Below are 26,389 nucleotides of genomic sequence, written 5' to 3'. Positions count from 1 at the left end.
CCTCGTCCAATCCTATTAGAGAGTCTATAAGTTCAGACAGTAACCTATAAATTACAAATCAGTCCCATAATCAATATGCATTACTTTTACTTTAGCCAGCAAACATTTATTACAATACACTGTATAACTGACATTATAGCAGCACTGAGGAACATTTTATGGTTGTTAAAGTGAGAAACATTGTAAATCAACATTAAGTGGAAATGGATGGCATTTATTATTTTCCCGTGCCCTGTGAAATTCAATTCGATATTGTCAGGGTGCTCTGATGGAAGTGGTAAATCATAGTTACAAAATTGTAGGAATGTAAAATAAAATAGAACACACATTTTTTTCTGAATTTGGAACTCTAGCAATACACACACACACACACACACACACACACACACACACACACACACACACACACACACACACACACACACACACACACACGAGGAGGGGTGAGAACAGCGCCTTCTAGTGTAGTAATTAGTGGTCTAAAAACAGAAGCCTCCACCGATTCAAAAAACACCCTTGAAATGAACAAGTACCATTTCAGGTGGACATATCCACTTTTAGTGTCGCTTAAATTTTAGGTGAGACCCACAGTCTGGACGTTCTTTTTGCTTAAGGACGGAATTCAGGTTATTTCAAATTCCCAATGGTATCAAACATAGCAGAAATAGAGATAGCCAAAAAATAGTGTCATTCTATTTAACAAAATTTATTGGCTTCTTACAACAACATAAAATGCCCGTGCATTAAAAAAGATATAAATAGCTTATCTGATGCGTAGGTCTATATACATATATTTATCAGTATCTTGGCTTTCATGAGTGCCGTGGATTAACCACCATTTTGAATAAAATGTTGTGATCCCATTTTCTCTTGCACCCCATTTTCCCTTACAGTAAGTAAGCAAATTCATCTAATACCCCAGGTGCCCATTGATCACTTTGGGGAGCTTCTGTCTTTTTAAGCATATGAGCTAGCAGACCTCAACCCATGCTAAAAGGTTTGTGTATTATATCTGTTTGCTACCTGGTGGCAAAGGATGCAAAGCAATTCTCAAGTTGCTGTGAGTCAGTGTAGGGACTGGACAGAAGGGGAGACTTTGACGCAGTCAGCAGACTTAACAAATACTTGCAATATTTTGTAACAAACATTATTTGAGATCTCTGCATTTTATTATCATGTAGGATGAAAGTCTCTGTTGCTGGCCCATTGTAGTGTACTGGGGGAATTTGTTGTTTTTCTTGTCTAGATTAACCCCTACCTTACATGCACCTGTGATGGGCCAATAACGTGATTTAGAATACTTCCATTTTGTGTATAAAGTGATCAGAATTAGTAAAGGTAAGAATAAAGATGTTTGCCTTGTCATGTTTATTGGTTGCCAAGCAACAGCACAGGCAAAGAGACAGATCGCAAAGTGGAGTAGCTTGGTGGTTAATGCTGCATTACTACCTAGGGATATATATTTCCTTCCACTTTCTCAGGGCACTGCTTTTTCTGTCACAGAGAATTGGCAAATCAGTAAGCTAGCTATATTTAAATACTGCCACCCTTGCCTCACTGGGGGCCCTGGCTTGCTGGGGTAGCATGATTTCACTGCAAAATGGCACAAACACTCCCCCTCATTACATAGCACATACAGTAGCTCTTCAAATGGCACCTGACAGGGCAGAACTATGCAAAGTTTGCAAACCACCAGTATTGGGACCCATCTATCTCTTGGCAACCCTCATTGTCACCAGGAGGACTTGTGACATTCGACTAATGGTTGTCAGCTGGCGCTGTGACAGAAATGGAGGTTACCGAGAAAAGTGGCTAAATAGAGCATCTCCCATGCACATTAGTCAAATATTTGACTCTGTGCGTAGCATGGCTTTTAGGGCACTGACTAAATAAAAGCACCATTGAGAAACTTTCTGGAGAGCCCAATTACAATATCAGTTCCTTGTTGTAACCTTGTACAACTAACTATTTCAAGGTGTTGTGGACACCGAAATCTATAGTGTACCCTCAACTGCACAGGGAAACTGTACCAGAAATATTCTGTGTACAGTACAATGTTGCATTACAGTGTGATAACTAAATAGAAAATGATTGTTATTCATGAACTCACATGGTGCTGCCTCATTATGTCAATAAAAAGTAAACCATAGTTACCTACCCTCCCTCATTCTGCAAGAGACTCCCTGAAATAGCAGCAATCTCCCTCACTCCCTGAATAGTCCAGCAATCTCCCTGATTGCACCTTATTCTCATTGTAGCTATTACATTCTTGGGGGGAAAATAAATCAGAGATAAATACATTCAAATGGGATCATCAGTGCCATTTCCCTACATTGGTTATAAGGCACAATGATCCCTATGGCTACATGCATTTTAAATAAGGTTTTTGTGGCCCCCGTACAGTATATGGAACCTCTTGTAAAACACAATACACAAATAAATCCTGAAAAATATCAGTGTCTTTTCTTCAACAAATAGATCTTACTAAGTTTAGGGCTCGTTTACATTTGGATGTAAGTAATTTTCATAACACGCCTCTCCGATGTAGCAGTACACATCCGCGCTTTTAGTTGTTACTTTCACAATCTCCCTGAAATGCTTTTTCAAAAGTAGGCAAGTATGAAGTAAACACATTTTTCCTGCTGTAAAGTCTTAATATTAAGAGACATTGCCTGGAAGGTGTGAATGGGAATCTTTACCTTCATATTGCTAGAACTAGTATTCTAGAAGGAATATCAAGATATGTTACAGCCCTGACCTGTGTGTATCAGCAGTGGTAAAATAATCTTACCTCTGGTCATAACGATAGCTGCTAGGGCCTTGTGACGTGTGCACACAGAGAAGTTCTCAGTAAGCTCCTGGAATTTTTGTATTGCCAGCTGATATATGGAATCTGCAAAGTCCTACAACACAAACACAAATGAGTGTGAATGACAGCGGAATTGAATCTGCAGTTGGGAACAATTAGGTAAACTGAAGCAAAGAGAAAAGTATAGCACACCCGCTATAAACCGCGAAAAATGTTGTAGTCTAACTATAGTAATTCATTAAGTCAACTTTGCAATATCACAATAATTTAACCAAATATCATTTATTTATTTATTTATTTACTTATGATATTATTATTACCTTGAACCATATTAAAATAAACCAAATGGATTCAATTTGTCGTCAAACAGAAGAAGGTATGTAACAGGCACTCAAAGCTGAAAAGGTCAGCGCGAGAGATAAAGAAATAAGCCTTAGAAGGAACACAAAATATTTTCCTCCAGGTCTTTATTATTTCAAAAATGTTTTATCTGAATGTTTTACGGAGAGAACAGAGAGAAACTATTCATCAATGGCTGTTTACTGAGTGCCTCCAGCACTTGTAGCTGCCAAATGCCTGCAACTGTACGTAGGCTGAATGAACAGTCATACAAATGAGGAGCCTTAAATCACAGATAGACAAAAACTGTATGAATGATAGACAAACAATCAGAAATGTAATGATAGCTGGAGTCAGCTGAGGCTACTGTAACAGGTCTATGTATGAGCAATATCAGAACACTCTACCTGGGGCATTGAGGCAAAAATGTCAAAAGGTTCTATGGGTAAAGTATAAATTGCCAAAAGCCTCTTACAAAGTCTACAGCTCTGTATACCCACTGGTAGTGGAAGGTTTGGCCATTCTCCTTTGTAAAAGTATGAGAACGAATAAATACTGTGGTGGAAGGTTCATTTCAGTACGTGAATTAAAATTATATTCCTTTATCGTGTTGTACAACTTTATATAAAAGTAACTTTAATGCTCTGATAAACTTGTGATGTGGATTAACAATAATTCTAATGCTTATAGATTTGTTGTTTAAGCAAAATTATCTGTAGTGACTACAGTGTAGTCTGTATACAGTGTATATACAGTGTAGTCTATATACAGTATAGTCTATGTACAGTGTATATACAGTGTGGTCTATGTACAGTGTATATACAATGTAGTCTATATAAAGTGTATATACAGTGTAGTCTATATACAGTGTAGTCTATATACAGTGTATATACAGTGTAGTCTATGTACAGTGTATATACAGTGTAGTCTATATATCAGTTAAACTATGTAAAAACAACATATTTGATTTGTCAGCTTACATTTCAATCCCGGGACTGGAGTTAGTTCATGTACAGCTTGTATATGGGTGCACATCGGGATGCCCTTATTGTCTGTGTCTTATTATGCAAATAAGACAAAGGCCCTGATTGGCTGCCTGCATATTATTGCCTTATTTTCACTCATTAGGGCAGACGTATTAAGCCTGGAGAAGTGATAAAGCAGTGATAAAGAAGTGATAAGTGGAAGGTGATAACGCACCAGCCAATCAGCTCCTAACTGTCCTATCATTTTTCAAATCCGTAATGATTGGCTGGATTGTTATCAACTTCCACTTATCACTTCTTTATCACTTCTCCAGGCTTAATACATCTGCCCCATTGATTGTCTGTTTTGTTTTTTGAACATGCTGCTCTAGCCCCAGCCGCCATTTTTGCGTGGGTTTTAAACACATCGCCGACAATTTGTTTTTTTACCCTCTAACGCGCTGTGTGTTACATATGATGATTTGGAAGGTAAAATCACCAGAAATGAGCTGTGAAAATGCCTGTTCCATTACATTCATGCAATAGTCAACAATTACACTCTTATTATTATGTGTTGCCTATGGTCTCCTGTTTTGCTTCTAGTTATATATGTATATGCTAAGATTTTCATCAATAGCCTTTTGGGTAATACTGGTATTCTACTCTAGTCAAAATTATATTAAATCAATAGATTACACAAAAGAAAGCCTTTTAGTAAACATTTTTTATTCAGCTATGGCCTCTGGGTTTATTGGATAAAATATCTGAAAGGTTAGATTTGCATATAAGTAGGAGAAAACGCTACAGGAAAGCTACAAAGAAATGTGATTTTGCTATAGTGTGTTATATGAATGTATTTCTCATATTGTTACTGACATACTTTTATTCACCAATAATATTATTTTTGTATTACAGTGCAGATTAGTTTTGCACATAAAACAGAATGGCTAATTTGTATCTGGAAATCACCAATAACCTGTGTTCCAAGAAGACCCAAATAAATATAAAACAGAATAAATATAAAAACAGAATATTTCACCACTTCACTTATATACTGTATGTGCTTTTAAAAATCCCCACGGCAGTAACTATAGATAAACCATTCCTAGTGCTCCAATGATGCTGTGCTAACACTGCCAAGCAGTATTCTGATCTCTGCAGGCAGTCAGTAACTGGTCAGCGTTAGGGGGAGCGTGACCACTAAGAAGAGAAAAGGGACCCGGCCCACCGGCAACCCATCCAGGCGTTCCAATCCGCCCATGCAGACAGGGCATTAGCCATTGGCGTTTCTATAATGGGTGCAATGTGTGCGGTGCACACGGGCTCCTGGGTCCAGGGGGGGCCCACACCGCACACATTGTACCCATTTAAATACTTACCTTACCAGAGTCCAGCAGGGGGCGCAGCGTCTGCGATGGAAATCGCCACCAAAATGGGCACCGCGCATGCGCGGTAGCCAAATTGGTCTCCGGATCATGGCGGGCGCCATGTTTTCGGAGACCTGCGCATGCGCAGTAGACTCCGGCACATTGCTGGAGTCTACAGCGCCGTTCAGAGTGGGGGGCCCACCCAGAGGTGCACACGGGCCCCCTCCTCTGTAGAAACGCCCCTGGCATTAGCATTTGTTTTCTGAGCATTAATACACCCATGTCCCAGAGAATTAGCTGCAAAGTGAAATCACCCTTTTTCTACATTTGTTCAAATAGACTCAATATTGATGCTCCGTAAAAATACAGCCTTATTTTATATTAAGGTTGCATTCATGTTAAAGCATAGCAAGCATTACAAAACACCAGTACCATTTATATCTTACACTGTCTTTAAACTGTCGCTTTCTATTGACTTTCATCTCATTAGAAATTACTTATAGTTATCTTTACAAATTAGGGTGGAGCTCATGTACTGAATTTTTTGATAAAGCAGCAAATCTCTAAAAGTGTATGGACTAATCACTTTGTCATGCCCCGCTCATTACAATAAATGCCTACTGGCAGGGGCTGGTATATCTGATTACATCATCACGCCACTTGCCTGTGCCAATTGAGCTGGGCTTTACATGCCTGATAAATGAAAACGAAAATGAAAAGAAGAACACAAGTGGGTAGCATAAGGTTGCAGAAAAAAAGAATTAAAAGTAAAAAGCATTCTCTGGTCATTAGACCTATCCATTGTGCCTCTCCACACACCGTGGCACAGTTCTAGTCTGCAGAGGGAGGGTACAGTAGACAAGCAACTTTGTGTGTTTTGGGTAGACCATCCAAGCACTTTAAAACTTTAAAAGTGTAAAGTGGCAAATGAGATTTGTAAAGTACAGTACTGTACCTTGAAGGGGTGTGGATCATTAGATCGACAGTGTCTAGGTCGACAATATTTAGGTCGACCACTGTAGGTCGACAGTCACTAGGTCGACAGGGTCAGAAGGTCGACATGTTCTAGGTCGACAGGTCAAAAGGTCAACATGAGGTTTTTTCCCCCCGTAGAGTGACCGGGAACCCCAATTAGTGCACCGTGTTCCCTGGCATGGCTCGCTTTGCTCGCCATGCTTCGGGCAGATTACCGTTCCATTCGTAGTCCACGTGGATCGTTAAGTATGAAAAAGTAAAAAACAAACAAACGCATGTCGACCTTTTGACCTGTCGACCTAGAACATGTCGACCTTCTGACCCTTGTCGACCTTCTGACCCTGTCGGCCTAGTGACTGTCGACCTATAGTGGTCTACCTAAACATTGTCGACCTAGACACTGACGATCTTCAGACCGGATCCCACCTTAAATTCGGTGGCATTTAAAAAAAAAAAAGTACAGATGACTATTGAAAAAGTGTTGTCACTGATAGTTATTTTTATAGTGAACATTAGCAAATAAAAGCAATATATGGCTGGTTGATAATTGCAATATGAATTATAACTACCTTTATTTTGCATTGGTTTCATAAATGTCCCCCAACATGCCAACAGGCAGTGACTCAGTAAGGGCTTGTCCGCCTGTACTGAATGCAGAAAATGTTTTGCATTTAATGTTTGGCAATGAATTCCATCCACATCAATACTATAGGGTCAACACTGCATCTGGCAACCAATAACCAGATGGACATTTACCTACTGAACACTAACCCACAAGTATATCTCTACAGAGATATACATATGATATTGGCTGCAGTTCTGAATAACTCAGCATAATGATGTAGCGTACTCGGGTCACAGCCTTGTAACCACTCCAGGACAAGCCTCAGGTGTCAAGCTGCTGTACTAGAAAATATATTAATGGTGCAAATGAGTTTTCATTAACTACATAAAAGCTCTATAAAGCGACCAGCTCTCGGGAATGGCTGATGGTGAAAGATATTGCTTTGTCTATAGTGCCAAAAAAAGAGACATTAAATTCATGGTACAGATATCCCTTAACAATATATTCCACCTGTTTAAGAATAAAATTGGCTCATCATTTTCTGGTATTCTGTTAAAAGGATTCAAGGGAAAATTAAATGGTTGACATTTGTATTGTTCTGCATTATTTTGAACACCTAGTTATTAAAGACTTCAAGCAAGGCCATCTTGTGTATGTATGGACTCACTGGGCAGCTGGCCAGGGCCCACGATTCAGGGGCCTCGAGCAGGGGCAGGGGGCATTAGCTGAAGCTATCCACCAATCAGAATGCAGCATTCTCTACCTGTCTCCCAGCCTGCAGCCAGACAGTGAATGGCTGTCAGCATGCTGATTGGTGGATGGTTGGAGTTATCCACCAATCAGAATGCTTACAGCCATTCACTGTATGGAAGCATGTGGAGAGACATTGGGGGTCATTCCGAGTTGATCACTAGTAGAAAATGTTCGCTGTGCAGAGATGATGCAAAAAAAGGCAATTCTGCGCATGCGTATGCGGCGCTATGTGCACGCGCGACGTACTTTCACAACGGCCGATGTAGTTTCGCACAAGGTCTAGCGAAGCTTTTCAGTCACAGTGCTAACCGCAGAGTGGTTGACAGGAAGGGGGCATTTCTGGGTGTCAACTGACCGTTTTCAGGGAGTGTTCGAAAAAACGCAGGTGTGCCAGGAAATATGCAGGCGTGGCTGGCCGAACGCAGGGCGTGTTTGTGACGTCAAATCCGGAAATAAACAGCCTGAAGTGATCGTAAGCTAAGAGTAGGTCTGGAGCTACTCTGAAACTGCAAATTTTTTTCTTTGGTAGTCGCTCTGCGATCCTTTCGTTCACACTTCTGCTAAGCCAAGATACACTCCCAGAGGGTGGTGGCTTAGCGTTTGCACGGCTGCAGGAGGGGTAAGTTATTAATATTTTTAATTTTTTCGCGTAAATGGGCGCATTGCCTTGCTCAGGGACTACAACACTGTTAAGACAGCCCTGACTCCAAGTGGCTGCATAAGTATGCCCTACTGTGCTGCTTTGTTGGATCTCATGGGGTGTAGAGTATAATGGACTAAGGGGTCTATTTATTAACATCATTTTTAGTAAAATAATGGGAAAAAGGGTGTTTTCACACCCTTTTCACATTATTTCTTTTTTTTAGTAACCCACATCGCATTCCCCATACTTATAATGGGAAATGTGATGTGACCAAATTTACTAAAACAAAAATGTGAAAAAATACCGCAGTGTGCCCTGTGATAATCTCGCCAGAGTTCACAGGGCAGCAATGCGATGTGCACCCTTTTGCCCAGCTTTCTCTGCCCCTGGCAGAGAAAGCTGATCGGGGACCCGGCAGAGTGATCAGCTATGTGTGTCCGATGTCCGATGGACACACAAGCTGATCACAGTGTAAAAAAAAAAGAAGTAAAAAACAAAACTCATACTCACCTGTCCAGGGAGCCGCTGTCCGCTGCTCCGGTGAGGGCTGCCGGCCGTCGGGTCCCCCATATGCTGCGCTGTGACCCCGGTGCAGTAAAGTGACGCTGCAAAATGGCAGTGCACTTTACCGCACCGGGGGTCACAGCGCAGGAGAAGGACCCGGCGCCTGGCAGCCTCCTGAAGCAGCGCGGACTGACTCCCTGGACAGGTGAGTATATTGATCTTTTGGGATGGGGTCCGCAGCGCGCGGGGGTAGTTGCGACAGGGGGGTTGAGCGGACAGCGGCGATGTCGGCAGGGGCGACGCACGCGCAGTAGAACATCTGGGTATTTTTTATGCTGCGAAGAGGCATCGCAGGGACAGAGCTTGTTCCTGCATGCGATAATTGATACATCCCTGCGATGTAATCAATTATCGCAGTGCGAGTTTGGGCGATTTTACCACCTGTCATCCCCACATCCTGGATGCGGATGGTGATAAATAGGCCCCTAAATATCTTGATTCTTAACCCTAGCAGGAATAGCAGAAATTATAATGGTACATTATTAGGTGCTATGTCCTGCTCAGAAGCCAGACAGACTGTTGTGTAACAAATACACTTTTTCCTTAGAATTTTTCTTTGCATGATTATTTTATATCTATAAAACAACATAAAAACACATAAAACAAAAACACACATTTAAGTAATAGATTCAACAGGATGCATTCAAAATGGCGGTAGTCAGGATCCCAGCATTCAGGACACAAATGCCAGAATCCTGACATCCGACATTTTACCAACGGACTGAATCCCAACACACCCCGTAATTCCCACTCGGTTGGTGGGTGCAAGCCACCAACCGAGAGGAAATAGAACCTGTAGGCGAGCTACAGGTAAGTGAGGCTGCGAGGGGACTCGCTGCCTTGCTGCCGGTATACTGGCAGGTGGGATGCCGCTGTCGGGATACTGACAGCCAGCATCCCATCTGCCGGTATAGCAAATCAACACATGAGAACACCCAAGTGATATGGAGCATATTTATTACAAACTGCATTTTTTATGTGGATGTGACTATTTTGAAAGTCAATTTTCAACATGAAAATTAATATTTTCGGGCAAATTTGCGATAAGAGCCCGTCCCAGCGAAGTTTACACTATCACATTACTTCCTGTTTTGGGTCCCATGCAGTCAATAAGTTACTGTGGGGGGCGGGGCGACGGAGATGGATCCGTTACATTTTGTGAATAGTAGCCATAGTCTAATGCGGTCTGCTAGCTATTGGACCAAGCTTCGGAATGCAAAGAAACACACAGATGTAGCCACGCTTGTCGTGGCCTCGTCTTCGAGCATCTCCGTCCGGGCAGAGACGCGCCCCATTCACTAGAATTGCCTAGTCACGCCGGGAGTGCACACCTGCGATGGAGCCGCGCTGGATGAGTGCGGCTCCATCTGTATGGGATCTGCATTTGTGGTTGCAGTGCATGTGGGAAAGAGAGAAGACATTATTATGGCTGGTACCTATGCATTATACAGTACTTAGGCTGAACCTTCATTATATCATAATCTGGAGGGTATGGGTCGTTGGATAGACACAACTTAGGCCGACAGTCATTAGGTCGACCATGGAAGGTCGACATGCATTAGGTCGACAGGGACAATATGTCGACATGCACTAAGTTTACATGTCAAAAGGTCAACATTAGTTTTTTGACTGTTTTTGGTGTCGTTTTCTACGTAAAGTGACGAGGAACCCAAATTAGTGCACCGTGTCCCCTCGCGTTCGGGCAAAGTGCCTTGCTCCGCTACCGATTCGCTCGGCACAGATTACCATTCCAATCGTAGTCCACATGGATCGTTAAGTATGAAAAATATCCAAAATTTTTGAAAAGTCATGTCGACCTTTTGACCTGTTGACCTAGTACATTTCGACATAACGGCCATGTCGACGTAATGGCATTGTCAACCTTCAGTGGTCAACCTAATGAGTGTCGACCTAACGACCGTAACCCAATCTGAATGGGTCATGGGTGCCTATTTTTCAGTCTCTGCTCCCCTTTTGTCAAAGGCGATCCGGTCTTTAGGTCGACAGCACTTAGGTCAATACTCATTAGGTCGACCACTATTGGTCGAAATGCATTAGGTCGACATGGTCACTAGGTTGACATGGCAAAGGTCAACACATAAAAAGGTTGACATGAGTTTTTCACATTTTTATTAATTTTTTAAAACTTTTTCATACTTTACGATCCATGTGGACTACGATTGGGAATAGTAACCAGCCATGCAAGGGACACGGTGCACTAATTGGGATTTCCGGTCACTTTACGAAGAAAACGACACAAAACCCCTCCAAACTCATGTCGATCTTTTTCCATGTCGGCATAATGACTGTGTCGACCTATTTCAAGTGTAGACCTATTCACTGTCGACCAATAGTGGTCGACCTACTTACTGTCGACCCTATGATCCACACCCTTGTCAAAGCCGGCTACACCACTGTTTGGCAATACCTCTTAACTTCAGGACCTGCCTATTTGCAGGACACTCCCTCAAATCAACACAATGTGACTTACATAAGGACAACTGGGTGTTATGACAGCATCTGTTCAAATACATGTACCTATCATATAAATAAGTACATAACTCTCTCACCACTTTATCTCGCTCCGAGCTTTGATAAATTTGCACATAAGTATGTAATTGCTGCCTTAAATCATTTTTTATTCCAATAGAAATCTTTTTTTATAAGACTATTTTTTTATGTTTTTATATCTGAATACTGTATACACAAGAATAATCATGTACTAGATTGCATACAGCATAATGAATAGCATGATGATCTATTAATTATATATAACATTTCCTGGGTTTGAAGAATAAAAAGGCTTCTGGGCTGTTCACAATCTCCAAGAGGCATTATGCAGAAACGTTCTCTTCTGTATGGTAAGGGCACACTTTAAGTAGTCATTACAGATATATTGGATTCTGTTTTTTTATTCCTGTCAGGGTTCATGCTGTCTTTTAGCCTAATAGTTGTGGATTTCCTGCTGTAGCAATGCTAATGGCCTGATACTTGATTTGTAGGGGCATATGGCAATCTGCTTTTCATACTATTCAAGTATTGGGTCTCTCCTCAGGTTTTAAATTATCTGGCAAGACTTTGTGATGAGCGGAACTTCTTAGAAAACTTCTTTTTGCCCAAGGGATTGAGACCTTCTGTTTCTTTGACCAAGGCAATAAAATACACCCATTTTACAGCTGTTAAAATAATGCTGTCCTAAAAATTTGAATTTAATAAACCTTTTAATTTAACTGAATGTTACAGTTATTAGAAACATAATAAAAAATTTGGATTATATATTAGATTTTTCCAACATGCTTCTCCCTACTCCGCTTGATGCTATGTAACATTAATGGGTGTGGATCATAGGGTCGACCACAATTAGGTCGACAGTGTGTAGGTTGACCGTTATTGGTCGGCAGTAACTAAGTCGACACCTGAAATAGGTCTACACAATCATTAGGTCGACATGAACATGGTCGACATGAGTTTAAAAAAAATTGTGTCATTTTCTTCGTAGATTGACCGGAAAACCAATTAGTGCACTGTGTCTCCTTGTTTCGGGCAAGGTGCCTCGCTCTGCTACTGCTCAGCACAGGTTACTATTTCCAATCGGAGTCCACATGGATCGTAAAGTATGAAAAAGTTCAAAAAAAGAAAGAAATTGTGAAAAACTCATGTCGAACTTTTGTCATGTCGACCTAGAAACCATGCCATCCTAATGCATGACGACCAATAGTGGTCGACCTAATGCATGTTGACCTAAGCGGTGACAAAAACCTTTACAGACAACAGCATAGTGGATTAACACAAGCCACATTGCAAAACAATTGACATAAACAAAACTATGCATTTTTAAAACACAAATTGAATAATTCAATACATAAATAAAAAAGTTGATGCTAGTTAGGCCTAATGATGCAACTGCTGTAACCAGATTAAATTTAAGGCAATTATCACACAGGTATTTACAACTGGATTTTTCTCTCACAAAAAAACTTCTCATTCTGAGGCTGGCAGAGTGACAACCGCATTGCTTTAGATAGGAAACATAGGGGGTAATTCAGACCTGATCGTAGCAGCAAATTTGTTAGCAGTTGGGCAAAACCATGTGTACTGCAGGGGGGGGGGGAGATATAACATTTACAGAGAGAGTTAGATCTGGGTGGGTTATTTTGTTTCTGTGCAGAGTAAATACTGCCTGCTTTATTTTTACACTGAAATTTAGATTTCAGTTTGAACACACCCCACCCAAATCTAACTCTCTCTGCACATGTTATATCTCCCCCCCCCCCCCCTCCCCTGCAGTGCACGTGGTTTTGCCCAACTACTAACAAATTTGCTGGTACAATCAGGTCTGAATTACCCCCAATGTGTTTACAAAGTACTTCATGGAGTGTTTTGTTTCCACTAAATCCCTCTATGGGGCAGATTCCATTATATGATCTGTTCTTCTGGGAAAAGGAGGTGCGAGTTGAAATAAGCCTTAACTTCCGCCTTGCAAAGCTAATATACAGGTACTTTACAACTGAGATCAGACCCACAACACAGCCATCTATTAGACTAAGAGTATATTTATTATAGGAAGTAAACCCAAGATCCAGCTTCTTCTCATATAAGAAGCCCTCCAGCCAGCCATAACTATCCCTGGGTATTGCCAGCAACAGCCTTCCCCAGCTACATCCGGTGATGACTTCTCAATACAAAGCATATAGACCCCCAAAAGAAGGATTGTGGTGATACATGCACCACCATAACTCTCTTATGATTAGGCAGGGTGGATATATCAGTTGTCAGACAACAAAAATAATGCTTTCATCTAAATAAAGCATTTTGGCTGAAACTAATTACAGATTGATTTTGTTTGTAAACTTATATTTTTCCTTTTTCTAAATCCAAAGTGGCCATACCACCTACAGCTCTCATTGCTGAGTAGCTGGGAATCGTGGTGATTGATCAGCTGTTGGTGGAGCATAGCCTATGTGTTTCTGTCCTGCGTATTCTTTGGAACTGTGCACATGCAAGTACAAGTAACACAAAGTCGTGTGCATTTCAACCGCATCTACAATTATAACTGTAGAACTGTAGAGCAATAACTGGGTTGCAATGAAGCATTCTCATGTGAGGGCATGTTGATGCAACTATAGACTTTGAATACCTGGATGGGAGCATAAATGTGCCTGTTTAATGATGTAGCTTTTGCACGTACTCTAGGGAAGTAACCAGTGCATAATGATGATGATCAGTAGCAAAGAAAGCCTACAGATTGGATGCATAGCATGGTGTGTACAACTGTGTGGGTGGGATAAAACATCTTTCTCATGCACTCAATACGGGGTAATTTATGCATGTTTTCCATCTAACGCTGCACCAAGCATATATATGCCACTTCCTTATAATGTTGACGGACACCATGCGGGACGCTGCCGGAACCCGGCTTCTCTCAGCGGCGGGGGACATTTCTGTATTTAGGTAAACTACCTTTGTTCTTTTTGTTTGTTCTGTCTTTCAGCCTGACAGCATGTGGCTTGAAAACGGTACCTGCGAGTACCGAAACGTTGCCTGAGTTCTTGCTGTCATGATATTTTAACAAATATATGTTTATCAATTGGAGTGCCGCAGCTTCCTGTTTTTTACTGCATCATACATTTACTGAAGGCACCCTTTAACCATTATTTCTGTCAGCACGGAGTGTGGGTTCATACTTTGGACTGTCTATTGTGAGTCGCCTGACTCTGCACGGAACCCTGCACCACTAGCTGTTTTGTTGAATCCCTCTTGGAATTAAGGCACTACACATGATTGAGTCGCAGTCGGGTGACAGTAGTGGCCACATTGCGGGATGCAGAAGCATGCCCTTAATTAAGGGCTTATTACACAGCTTTACTGATGAGGAGGCCGAGGAGATTCTATCCAAGGAGCCATGGCCTACCCTACAGTCTGATCTTACAGCCGAGGAAATCTATCAACAACTTGTTAAGTTGAAAAAACGTGAAATAGACAACCTAATGCATGGAGTCACACTCACAAAATATTTTAAAGAGAAGATGATACCTCGAGGCTTCCGCTGCCGCAATGTACCAACTATTGGCAGCTATAGTCCGGAATTCTGCCAGCAATGGATCAGGATTGTGAATAAATGTGGTCTCGATTTAATGTTGTTGGTCATTAAGGAATCCGAAAAAGAATTGAACCTCGTCAGAGATAGGATCCAGAAGTTCCAAACAATCAATGATTCTACACTATCTGTCGATACGGGCACCGACTGGTACTCCAAGATTAAGTCTACAATGGAATCATATCAAAAGGAGTTGACCAAATTCAAATTAAGAAAATATGACACAGTAGTACAAGATTATGAAACCAATAAGGTCTATCATTGGTTGATGGGCGGAGACTGCTTCCTGACGCGACTACAGAAAGGTGGATCTCGGCAGGGTTGGCGTCAACGCCGTAAAAATAGGGGAAAGGAGACTTTAACCTCCAACAGCGACAGCGACTTTCAAATCAGAGACTCTGACGACCCTTTAGAAGGGACTTCTATCCCTTCAGAGGGATACATCAAGAAATCAAAAGACCAGGCCGTTGTTAGGCGCCGGGGTCCGCTCGGCCGTGCGGCCCGGCGCCTAGCAACCAGGGACGCCGTGCGCGTTCAGCCGCCGGCTCCCTGGCAACGCTAAGACGCCGGGCGCACGGAGCCGCTCTGACCTTAGCAACGGGGACGCCACGTTCAGCCGCGTTCCCCGTTGCTGGGTCTATTCTCATTACCCTGATTATGTGCTGGCCGTGCAGCATGCAAGCTGCACGGCATTTCTATTTGATTGTCCTGTCTGGATCTTGATTGGAGGGTGCCTGAATAAAGGCACCCTCAGGACTTCTTACAGACGCCGGTGATAGCTTCCTGTTTGCCGGTGTCTGCTGCAGAGAGTTCCCAGTCCCGGTCTTTTCGGTTGTTCCTGTCCTCAGAGATCCTGTACTCGGAAGTTACCATCTGTTCCTGGAGTCTGACCGAGCACCTTTAACATCTGGTGGTGTTCGTGAATCGCGGCGCAGCCGTGTGTTGCGGCTTGTCCGCTTCTGTTTGTTATTTTGTTTTATTGTGTTCTGGAGCTTTGCGGAGGATTCCGCTTCCACAGATCCACTCTGGTGTCCGGCGGTGCCGGATAGGAGTGTCGGATCAGTGGATCCTTGGTTGTCCTTTTTCCTGGCGGCTAGTCCGCACATACCTTTAGATTTAGTTAGTTAGCTTGTAACCCCTGGCCTGGTTGCTTAGTCAGAGGGCCCCTTGTTATCACCCTGTCTCGGACTTCCCCTTGTCTCCCATTAAGACCTGCGGGGGCATCGGGGTTGGGCAGACATAATCCGCCCTTCGAACGCGGCTGCCATGGGCTCAAGCAACCATAGTCTCGCAGGGGATTTCTGATAACACGGGCGAGACAACGGAGTTAGGGCGCCAGGGGTTACTAGGCTATCCAGCTCCCACAACCAGCTTATTTTCCTGTACTCAGATCCCTGCCATAAGATCTCCTCCGGTCTGGAGTACAGGAATCATAACATTATCACCGGCCCAAAAAGAAAAGATTTAACTTACAGTAAATTTTTTCACCTTTTAGTTGGGAGATTTTTGTCGGCCTTATGAATCCCACCGGTGTTGGGCCAAACCCTGGCCAGCTTCTTGTTAGTCAGATTCAGGAACTTACTCAGATGGTTCAGGATCTGTCCCTCCGGGTGAGGTCACAGGAAGATCTGTTACGGACTTCCCCGAGGGTCATCCCTGAACCAAAAATGCATCTGCCTGACCGTTTTTCTGGGGATAGAAAACAGTTTTTTAATTTTAAAGAATCTTGCAAACTGTATTTTCGTTTAAGACCAGTTACCTCAGGTACAGAGGCTCAGCGGGTTGGGATTATTATTTCTCTACTTCAGGGGGATCCTCAGACCTGGGCTTTTGGTTTAAAGACAGACGATCCGGCCTTATCGTCTGTAGACGCCTTTTTAAAATCTTTAGGGCTATTGTATGACGATCCTGATAGAGAGGCGTCCGCAGAAAGTCAGTTGCGTGCTCTTAGACAGGGTAGGAATCCCGCAGAGAATTATTGTACGGAGTTTCGCCGTTGGTCGAATGACTGTGGCTGGAATGACCCAGCCCTGCGCAGTCAGTTTCGCCTCGGCTTATCTGAATCTATAAAAGACAGTCTCCTCCAGTATCCCACTCCTGAGACCCTCGATAACCTCATGGAGCTATCTATTAAAATAGATCGTCGGCTCAGAGAGCGGAGGGCTGAAAAAGGGGCCTCTGCCGGGTCCTCTCCCTGGGTTCCTTCCATTCCTGTAGACATAGAGGAGCCTATGCAGATTGGTCTCTCCAAATTGTCTCCGGAAGAAAGAACCAGGAGGCAAAATTATGGTCTGTGTTTATACTGCGGAGGTAAGGGACATTTTGCCCGTAGTTGTCCAAACAAGTTGGGAAACTTCCTGACCAAGTGAATTGTGAGGGGGTTCACTTTGGTCTGCAGCTCATCTCCTCAAATAATTCACTGTTGGTTCCTGCTAAAGTTTCCTATGGCAGCCTCTGTTCCTCGGTCTCTGCTTTTGTGGACAGTGGAGCTGCAGGAAACTTTATGGATTTAACATGGGCCAAGGCCTTAGGTATTCCTCAGCTAACCTTGGGTAGGTGTATCACCATGCATGGTTTAGATGGGAGTCCTTTATCCAATGGGGTTATTTCTCTATGTACGCCTCCTGTTTTGCTCTCGGTGGGAGCTCTACATTCTGAAAAGAGTGAGTTTTTCCTTACCCATTGTCCAGCAGTTCCTGTGGTTCTGGGTCACCCTTGGCTGGCCTTTCATAATCCCATCATAGATTGGCAGTCTGGGGAGATCCTACAATGGGGTACCATCTGTGATAAAGAATGTATTACGCTTCCTATCCGAGTAGCTGCCGCCAGTTCCGCACATATTCCTGGGGAATACCAAGATTTTGTTGATGTGTTTTCCAAGGGCAATGCGGATATTTTGCCTCCCCATAGGCCTTATGATTGTGCCATTGAGTTAATTCCTGGTGCCACGTTGCCTAAAGGAAGGTTATATGCATTGTCTGGTCCTGAAACTGTGGCCATGAATGAGTATGTGAAAGAAAGCCTTGGAAAAGGGTTTATCAGGCCATCTAAATCCCCTTTAAGTGCAGGTTTTTTCTTCGTAGAGAAGAAGGATGGTTCACTCAGACCCTGTATTGACTTTAGAGCTTTGAATAAAATCTCAGTAAAGAATACTTACCCTCTGCCGCTGATCTCTGTCCTCTTTGATCAGCTAAGTTCGGCTGTTATTTTTTCTAAGATTGATCTGAGAGGAGCATATAACCTCATCAGAATCAAGTCAGGGGATGAGTGGAAAACGGCATTTAGTACTCAGTCAGGCCACTATGAGTATCTGGTCATGCCATTCGGCCTATCTAATGCTCCGGCAGTTTTCCAGGATCTCATTAATGATGTGCTCCGTGAGTTTCTGGGAAGATTCGTCGTGGTCTATTTAGACGATATTTTGATATATTCTGACTCCGTAGAACAACATGTCACCCAGGTGCGTCAGGTGCTAAAGAAATTACGTGAAAATCACCTATATGCCAAGCTGGAGAAGTGTGAATTTCATGTCACGGAGGTATCCTTTTTAGGGTACATTATTTCCCCTCGGGGATTCCGAATGGAACCAAAAAAGCTCCAAGCCATCCTTAGTTGGGCGCAACCCACCAATTTAAAAGCAATTCAGCGCTTTTTAGGGTTTGCAAACTACTATAGAAGATTTATTCACTCTTTCTCTGACCTAGTTGCTCCCATTGTGGCACTCACTAAGAAGGGAGCGGATCCTACCAATTGGTCATGTGAAGCTGAGTTATCTTTTCAGGCCTTAAAACAAGCCTTTGTCTCAGCCCCTGTCCTTAGACATCCCAACCCAGAATTACCTTTCATTGTTGAGGTGGATGCCTCGGAGGTTGGAGTAGGGGCTATCCTTTCTCAGAAGGATCCAGATTCCCTTGAGTTACATCCTTGTGCCTTTATGTCCAGGAAATTCTCATCTGCAGAATCCAACTACGATGTTGGTAACCGGGAATTGCTGGCTATTAAATGGGCTTTCGAGGAGTGGAGACATTGGCTTGAAGGAGCAACCCATACCATTTCAGTTTTGACTGATCACAAAAATCTTCAATACATTGAATCGGCTAAACGACTGAATGCCCGACAGGCTCGTTGGGCTTTATTTTTTACTCGTTTCAAATTCATTATCACCTTCAGACCAGGTTCCAAGAATACCAAGGCAGATACCCTGTCACGCAGTTTCCTTCCGGTTCAAGACAACAGTCCTGTTACTCCCATACTTCCGCCTTCAGTCATTCAGGCAGGTCTCACACAGGATGTTTTTTCCCAATTAAAGCTGCTTCAACATCAAGCTCCGGGAAATACTCCTGCTGGTCGTCTTTTTGTTCCTGAGTTTTTGAGAGCAACTGTTTTGGCGGAATTTCATGATAGCAAAGTTGCAGGGCATCCGGGAATCGCTAAGACTTTGGAATTAGTATCCCGCTCAGTATGGTGGCCTGGTCTTTCCAAAGACATTAAAGAGTTTGTTTTTTCGTGTCAGGTCTGTGCACAGCATAAAGTTCCCCGTTCTTTGCCTATTGGTCAACTTATGCCCTTGAAGGTTCCTCTTAGGCCATGGTCGCATATCTCCATGGATTTTGTGGTGGATCTCCCTCTGTCGGCCGGATGCCGAGTCATATGGGTGGTAGTGGACCGTTTTAGCAAGATGGCCCATTTTATTGCTCTCCCCCGATTGCCATCTGCCCAGGGATTGGTAGTCTTGTTCCTCCGTCATGTTTTCAGACTCCATGGGTTACCCACCGATATTGTTTCTGACAGGGGTCCACAATTCATTGCACAATTTTGGAAGTCTTTTTGTGCTTCGTTAAAGATGAAATTATCATTAACCTCCGGCTATCATCCACAATCCAATGGACAGACTGAGCGAGTTAACCAATCTCTAAAACAATATTTGCGTTTGTACTCGTCCAAACTCCAAAATGACTGGTCTGAGTTTCTTCCATTGGCGGAGTTTGCTTATAACAATGCCTGTCATTCTTCCACCAATGTGTCTCCATTTTTTGCAGTTTTTGGTTTCCACCCCAGAGCTAATTCATTTTTTCAACATTCCTCTGTCTCCTCTCTGGCCCTGACCTCTCATCTTAAACTTATTTGGAAAAAAGTGCACCTGGCTCTCAGAAAAGCAGCTTTCCGGGAAAAAAAATTTTCTGACAGGCTCCGGCGGCCGTGCACTTTTAAAGTAGGAGACAGGGTGTGGTTGTCGACTCGCAACATCAAACTTCGACAAACCTCAGCCAGATTGGGTCCTAGATTTATTGGACCATTTCTCATTATCAAAAAAGTCAATCCAGTTGCTTTCCGGTTACGTTTACCAAAAACTTTACGGATCGGAAATACCTTCCATTGCTCATTGCTTAAACCATATGTTTCGTCCAGCAGATTTCCTCGTAAAAAATCTCAGGGGAGATCACCAGTTAATGTACAGGGTCAGCAAGAGTTCTTAGTTGAGAAGGTTCTCGATTCCAAGTTGTCCCGGGGTCGGATTTATTTTTTGGTGCATTGGAGAGGTTATGGGCCAGAGGAAAGGTCGTGGGTCCTGGATGAAGACCTTCATGCCCCAAAGCTCAAAAGGGCATTTTTTCGTGAATTTCCTCGGAAACCTGGCTTTAGGGGTTCCTTGACCCCTCCTCAAGGGGGGGGTACTGTTAGGCGCCGGGGTCCGCTCGGCCGTGCGGCCCGGCGCCTAGCAACCAGGGACGCCGTGCGCGTTCAGCCGCCGGCTCCCTGGCAACGCTAAGACGCCGGGCGCACGGAGCCGCTCTGACCTTAGCAACGGGGACGCCACGTTCAGCCGCGTTCCCCGTTGCTGGGTCTATTCTCATTACCCTGATTATGTGCTGGCCGTGCAGCATGCAAGCTGCACGGCATTTCTATTTGATTGTCCTGTCTGGATCTTGATTGGAGGGTGCCTGAATAAAGGCACCCTCAGGACTTCTTACAGACGCCGGTGATAGCTTCCTGTTTGCCGGTGTCTGCTGCAGAGAGTTCCCAGTCCCGGTCTTTTCGGTTGTTCCTGTCCTCAGAGATCCTGTACTCGGAAGTTACCATCTGTTCCTGGAGTCTGACCGAGCACCTTTAACATCTGGTGGTGTTCGTGAGTCGCGGCGCAGCCGTGTGTTGCGGCTTGTCCGCTTCTGTTTGTTATTTTGTTTTATTGTGTTCTGGAGCTTTGCGGAGGATTCCGCTTCCACAGATCCACTCTGGTGTCCGGCGGTGCCGGATAGGAGTGTCGGATCAGTGGATCCTTGGTTGTCCTTTTTCCTGGCGGCTAGTCCGCACATACCTTTAGATTTAGTTAGTTAGCTTGTAACCCCTGGCCTGGTTGCTTAGTCAGAGGGCCCCTTGTTATCACCCTGTCTCGGACTTCCCCTTGTCTCCCATTAAGACCTGCGGGGGCATCGGGGTTGGGCAGACATAATCCGCCCTTCGAACGCGGCTGCCATGGGCTCAAGCAACCATAGTCTCGCAGGGGATTTCTGATAACACGGGCGAGACAACGGAGTTAGGGCGCCAGGGGTTACTAGGCTATCCAGCTCCCACAACCAGCTTATTTTCCTGTACTCAGATCCCTGCCATAAGATCTCCTCCGGTCTGGAGTACAGGAATCATAACAGCCGTGAAGTCAAAGCCACCCATCGCGGTGGTCAAAACACGTGGCAAAAAAGAAGTACCCTCCTAAAAGAAAAAATTATCTACAATCTCTCCTCCCATGTCCTTACAGAGGCAGAGGAGAAGGTCCTTAACAAGGGCCTCTCCTTTTGTCCCCACCAATAAACACAATGATTTGAAGTGGAATATAGACCTCTATCGGTTTTCCCGCACGCTCCAATTACAGGAGCACTTTCAGCATTCGATGGAGGAACCTACCACATCTCCAACACAACAATTCTTGAGGAAAAGAAGTCGTTCCAAGTTTGACCCCAGTTCTCAGAATACTTCCATCCAAACTTTTACTAGAATGATGGATGACTGGGTACAAAAATTTGTGAAAGCTCAACCCATTCAACACCATAATTTAAATAAACAAGAAAATATAGCATTAAAAAATCTTTTGGGGTACAGAGATATTGTCATCCGACCGGCGGACAAGGGGGGTGCTATCGTGGTCCAGAACCTAGGGGACTATATGTCTGAAATTGAGCGTCAACTGGCAGACACTGAAGTGTACCAGAAACTCGATGTTGACCCTACCCATCAGTATCAAACGGAACTGACCAGCATTCTGCAACAGGCCAGATCTGAGGGCCATTTGGACGATGCACTTCTGTTGGCTCTACAACAACCGTTTCTGGTGAGCCCGATCTTGTATACTGTCCCTAAGATTCATAAGGACCCGCTACACCCCCCTGGACGCCCTATTATCTCAGCTAAAGATTCTTTATACCAGCCCATTGCAATGTACCTTGATAATATCCTGCATGTGATTCGACACGACAGACTGATTAAAGACACTACAAGCTTTTTAAATCGTCTAGCTGGTATTGTGGACATTCCAGCAGAAGCTATTCTAGTTACAATGGACATCAACAGCCTGTATACGTCGATTCCACATGCACAAGGTTTATAAGCAGTAGGAACTTTCTATATTAAAGAGGGGATCACTGATTTGAACATTGAGTTATTTATGAAACTTCTTGAACTTTCACTAACCCGTAATTATTTCATCTACAATGGCACATTCTACAGGCAACTGTCAGGATGTGCCATGGGTAGTAATGTTGTGCCTAGTTACGCGAAACATCTACATGTTCTTCGAAGAGGAGTCAATGTTCTTCTCCACTCCCGATACTCAGAGGCGTAACAAGGGTAGGGCGAGTGGGGCACGTGCCCTGGGCGTCTTGGCAGGCCCAAAAGAGGGGGGCGCCGCCGGCGGCCAGGGCATCATGCCCCACTCGCCCCTGTCACGCCAAAATGTGAGGGGAGGAGAGCGCAGCGTCTCTCCCTCCCCTCACCGCCGCTGCCAGCACTAGCAGCGCTGCTGTGTCCGGTCTCCGGCGGAGTTAGCCAATCAGAGCTTGCAGACCGGCTCCTGATTGGCTGCCGGTCCGCGAGCTCTGATTGGCTGGAGCGGTGAGGGGAAGGAGAGGCGCTGCGCTGCGCTCTCCTCCCATCACATAGATATCAACAAGCGGTGAGTGACCGGGGGGGGCGGCACAGTGGGGCATGTATCTTGCACTGAGTGGGGCATGTAACTGGCACTGAGTGGGGCATGTAACTGGCACTGAGTGGGGCATGTATCTGGCACAGTGGGGCATGTATAAACAAAAGGGAGAAAGAAGAAGGCTCTTGTGTGGGCGCACTCATTAATGGTAGTTAAATAACTAGAATGAATAACACTAGGTTGATTAGTCAGCAGATAAAACAAAATTTATTTGGAAATATTAAGAATATAATTGCCCCTGGTTGAGGAGATGTGAATGATCCCAGATAAAAATGTTCTGGTCCTGCCTCAGGAAATGAGATGGAGAGGGGTAGAGACACTGCAAGTCATAAACCCTTTCTCACCCGGCCAGTACAGATGATCTGTGTTAATGAGATCAATTAAGTCAATTGATTTTAGATTCTGTCATAATCCTAATGAAGGAATAACAGCTATTATGGCAATGAGTAATAATAGAAACAAATCAAAGGATATACCAGGGTAAAGAAAGAAAAGGATAGGAACAAATGGTGATGCTGCTGTTGGAGTCACATACCACACATCATATGCAATGATTGATGTTCTACAACACTGAGTATTCCCTGTGAGTCTCCACCTCAGGTACTAACTCAGCCCACACTGTTTCGCTTCCAAGATCGGACGAGATCGGGCATTAGCAGTGTGGTTTGATAGTAGAAGGATTTGGTCAGACGTCCAATGAGAGTGCACCTATATAGGGGGGGATAATTAGCTGGGTCTTATAGATACAGTGTGGATCTGCTTTTTGTGTTAGGCAGGAGACATCAAGTCCCACACCGGTGGTATTGTGTCCCTGGATCACAAATGAGAGTCCACGAAAAAGGAAGATATATAGATTTATGAAAAAAACGAAGATATATAGATTTATGAAAAAAACCCTAAAAAGGAAAATGGAGATCAATTAGGCTGTAGTTATTAGGAACGGGTGATAAAAATTACCCGTCCGTATAGATACAAATGGATAAGGAAACACGGATCAAGAAATTTTTATATATATGTGTACATTGGTACTGGTGTAAGGAACAGAAAATATGTCAAAGATAATTGTAGATACAAATAAATAGTACTGGTATATGCAATGAAATAATCACTAGTGACATGGGTGTCATTAGAAACACTTTGTGTGAATTGGAGCTGTTATAATCATTAGGATATAGGGAAATAGACATGAAATTCTCATATAACCCATGCAGCAATATGACAACAGGATCTGCAGGAGGAAAGTCAAAGAAGAATGCAGTATTTCTTTCCTATAAAATGCAGTTTTTAATCCTGATGCAATAAACTAAGATGCATAAGCCTGGAAAAAGGCATAAATGAAGCTGCACGGATATAGATACAATTTCTATGACAGCTGGGCAAAAAATTAGCCCAAAATGGCAGGATGGAATGATCTGACCTGAGGCTAGGAGTGAATCACTTGCAGTTGGACAAAACAGGACCCATTGGAATGGAAAACATGTTTCACCCCTGTGGGGCTTGCTCACTTCCTGGGGCATGTAACAGGCACTGTGGGGCATGTATCTGGCACTGTGGGGCATGTAACTGGCACTGTGGGGCATGTAACTGGCAAAGTGGGGCAATGTAACTGGCACTGATAGGCATGTAACTGGCACTGTGGGGCATGTATCTGGCACTGTGGGGCATGTAACTGGCACTGTGGGGCAATGTAACTGGCACTGTGGGGCATGTAACCGGCACTGTGGGGCAATGTATCTGGCACTGTGGGACATGTACCTGGCACTGTGGGACAATGTATCTGGCACTGTGGGGCACTGTGGGGCATGTATCCGGCACTGTGGGGCAATGTAACTGGCACTGTGGGCCATTTTCAGTGGCCACACCCCTTCGGCGCACGCACATACTTCTTTTGCTGTTTTTTTTTTTGGGGGGTGGGGCGCCATTTTCCATCTTGCCCTGGGCTCCGAAAACCCTAGCTACGCCTCTGCCGATACTACCAGGTACATTCAAGCATACATGCGCTATATTGATGATCTGTTCATCTTATGGCTAGTGGATGAAAGGCCCTTCTAGGCCTCATTGAAGCCATCAATTTACGACCATCAACCATAAGGATCACGTCAAACTACAGTAAAACATCTATTCATTATTTGGATGTCAAAGTATCCATCGAAGATCACAAATTGAGGACCGAAGTGTTCTCAAAACCGACTGATCAGAACACGTTATTACTATCATCTAGTTTCCACCCCAAACCTCTAAAAAGAGGGCTGCCAAAATCCCAAATCATTCATGTGGCTAGAATTGCAAGTAATCAAGCGATAGCAGCAAACAGCATCGACACTGTTATTGACAAATTTGTTGCAAGGGGGTACAACCTAACCGAATTAAAGAAACAGAAAATGGAGGTGTTAGCACTGGACCGGAACCAATTGCTCACATCAAAAGTTAAAGATAATAAATCGGTGATCCCTTGGAAGATGGAGTATTCAACATCTAGTCAAGTGGTCCAGCGTGCAAGTCGTGCCTTATGGCCTATAGTAGCTTCTGATAAAAATCTACGATGTTTTAAATCTAAAAGACCTATGGCCTGTTATACCAGAGGCCGGGATCATACGGACATTACTGGATTTGCAAAATCATCTGCTTCCCACTTTTTGTCTAAACCAGCTGGCTGCTAAAAATGTCCCTGATGCACCACTTGCTCTCATATGATTACGGGACCTTCATTCAAACATCCTCATACTTCAAAGAATATTTTCATTAAGCATATTCTCTCGTGTCTTTCCACCCACGTGATCTACATTATCATTTGCCCATGTAACTTATATTACGTGGGCAAAACGATCCGTACAGCCTGCGAACGCATGGCTCTCCATCGGTCCTCGATTGGGAAAGCCATTGCTAGTGGGAATTCAGATCAACCTGTGGCACGTCATTTCCAACAGTTGGGCCACCCTCTTTCATCTTTTAAACATATGTTAATAGATCACGTCCCAGGCTCTTTACGAGGTGGGGATCGAAGTGGAAAGCATCTAAGATGCGAAATGAAATGCATTCACTATCTTAATACAGTGTCTCCAGCGGGCTTGAATACAGGGTCGGTGCAAGGTCTCTCTGCACCGTAGGCAAAATTTCA

General features: G+C 43.8%; 1 protein-coding gene across 1 annotated transcript in view; it reads right to left on the bottom strand.

Moving 5' to 3' along the window:
- The window catches only part of ADARB2 (adenosine deaminase RNA specific B2 (inactive)), a 1,046,420-nt gene that overhangs the window by 255,490 nt on the left and 764,541 nt on the right, over nt 1-26,389 (bottom strand). The window contains exon 5 of the mRNA XM_063922155.1: nt 2,792-2,903. Coding sequence (XP_063778225.1) covers nt 2,792-2,903 — 112 coding nt within the window. The remainder of the gene's footprint in view (nt 1-2,791; nt 2,904-26,389) is intronic.

The sequence above is a fragment of the Pseudophryne corroboree genome, chromosome 5 (genome assembly GCF_028390025.1).
Source record: "Pseudophryne corroboree isolate aPseCor3 chromosome 5, aPseCor3.hap2, whole genome shotgun sequence".
NCBI lineage: Eukaryota > Metazoa > Chordata > Amphibia > Anura > Myobatrachidae > Pseudophryne > Pseudophryne corroboree.
The sequence above is the reverse complement of the archived record's forward strand: the minus strand, read 5'-3'. Positions and strand labels throughout refer to the sequence as shown.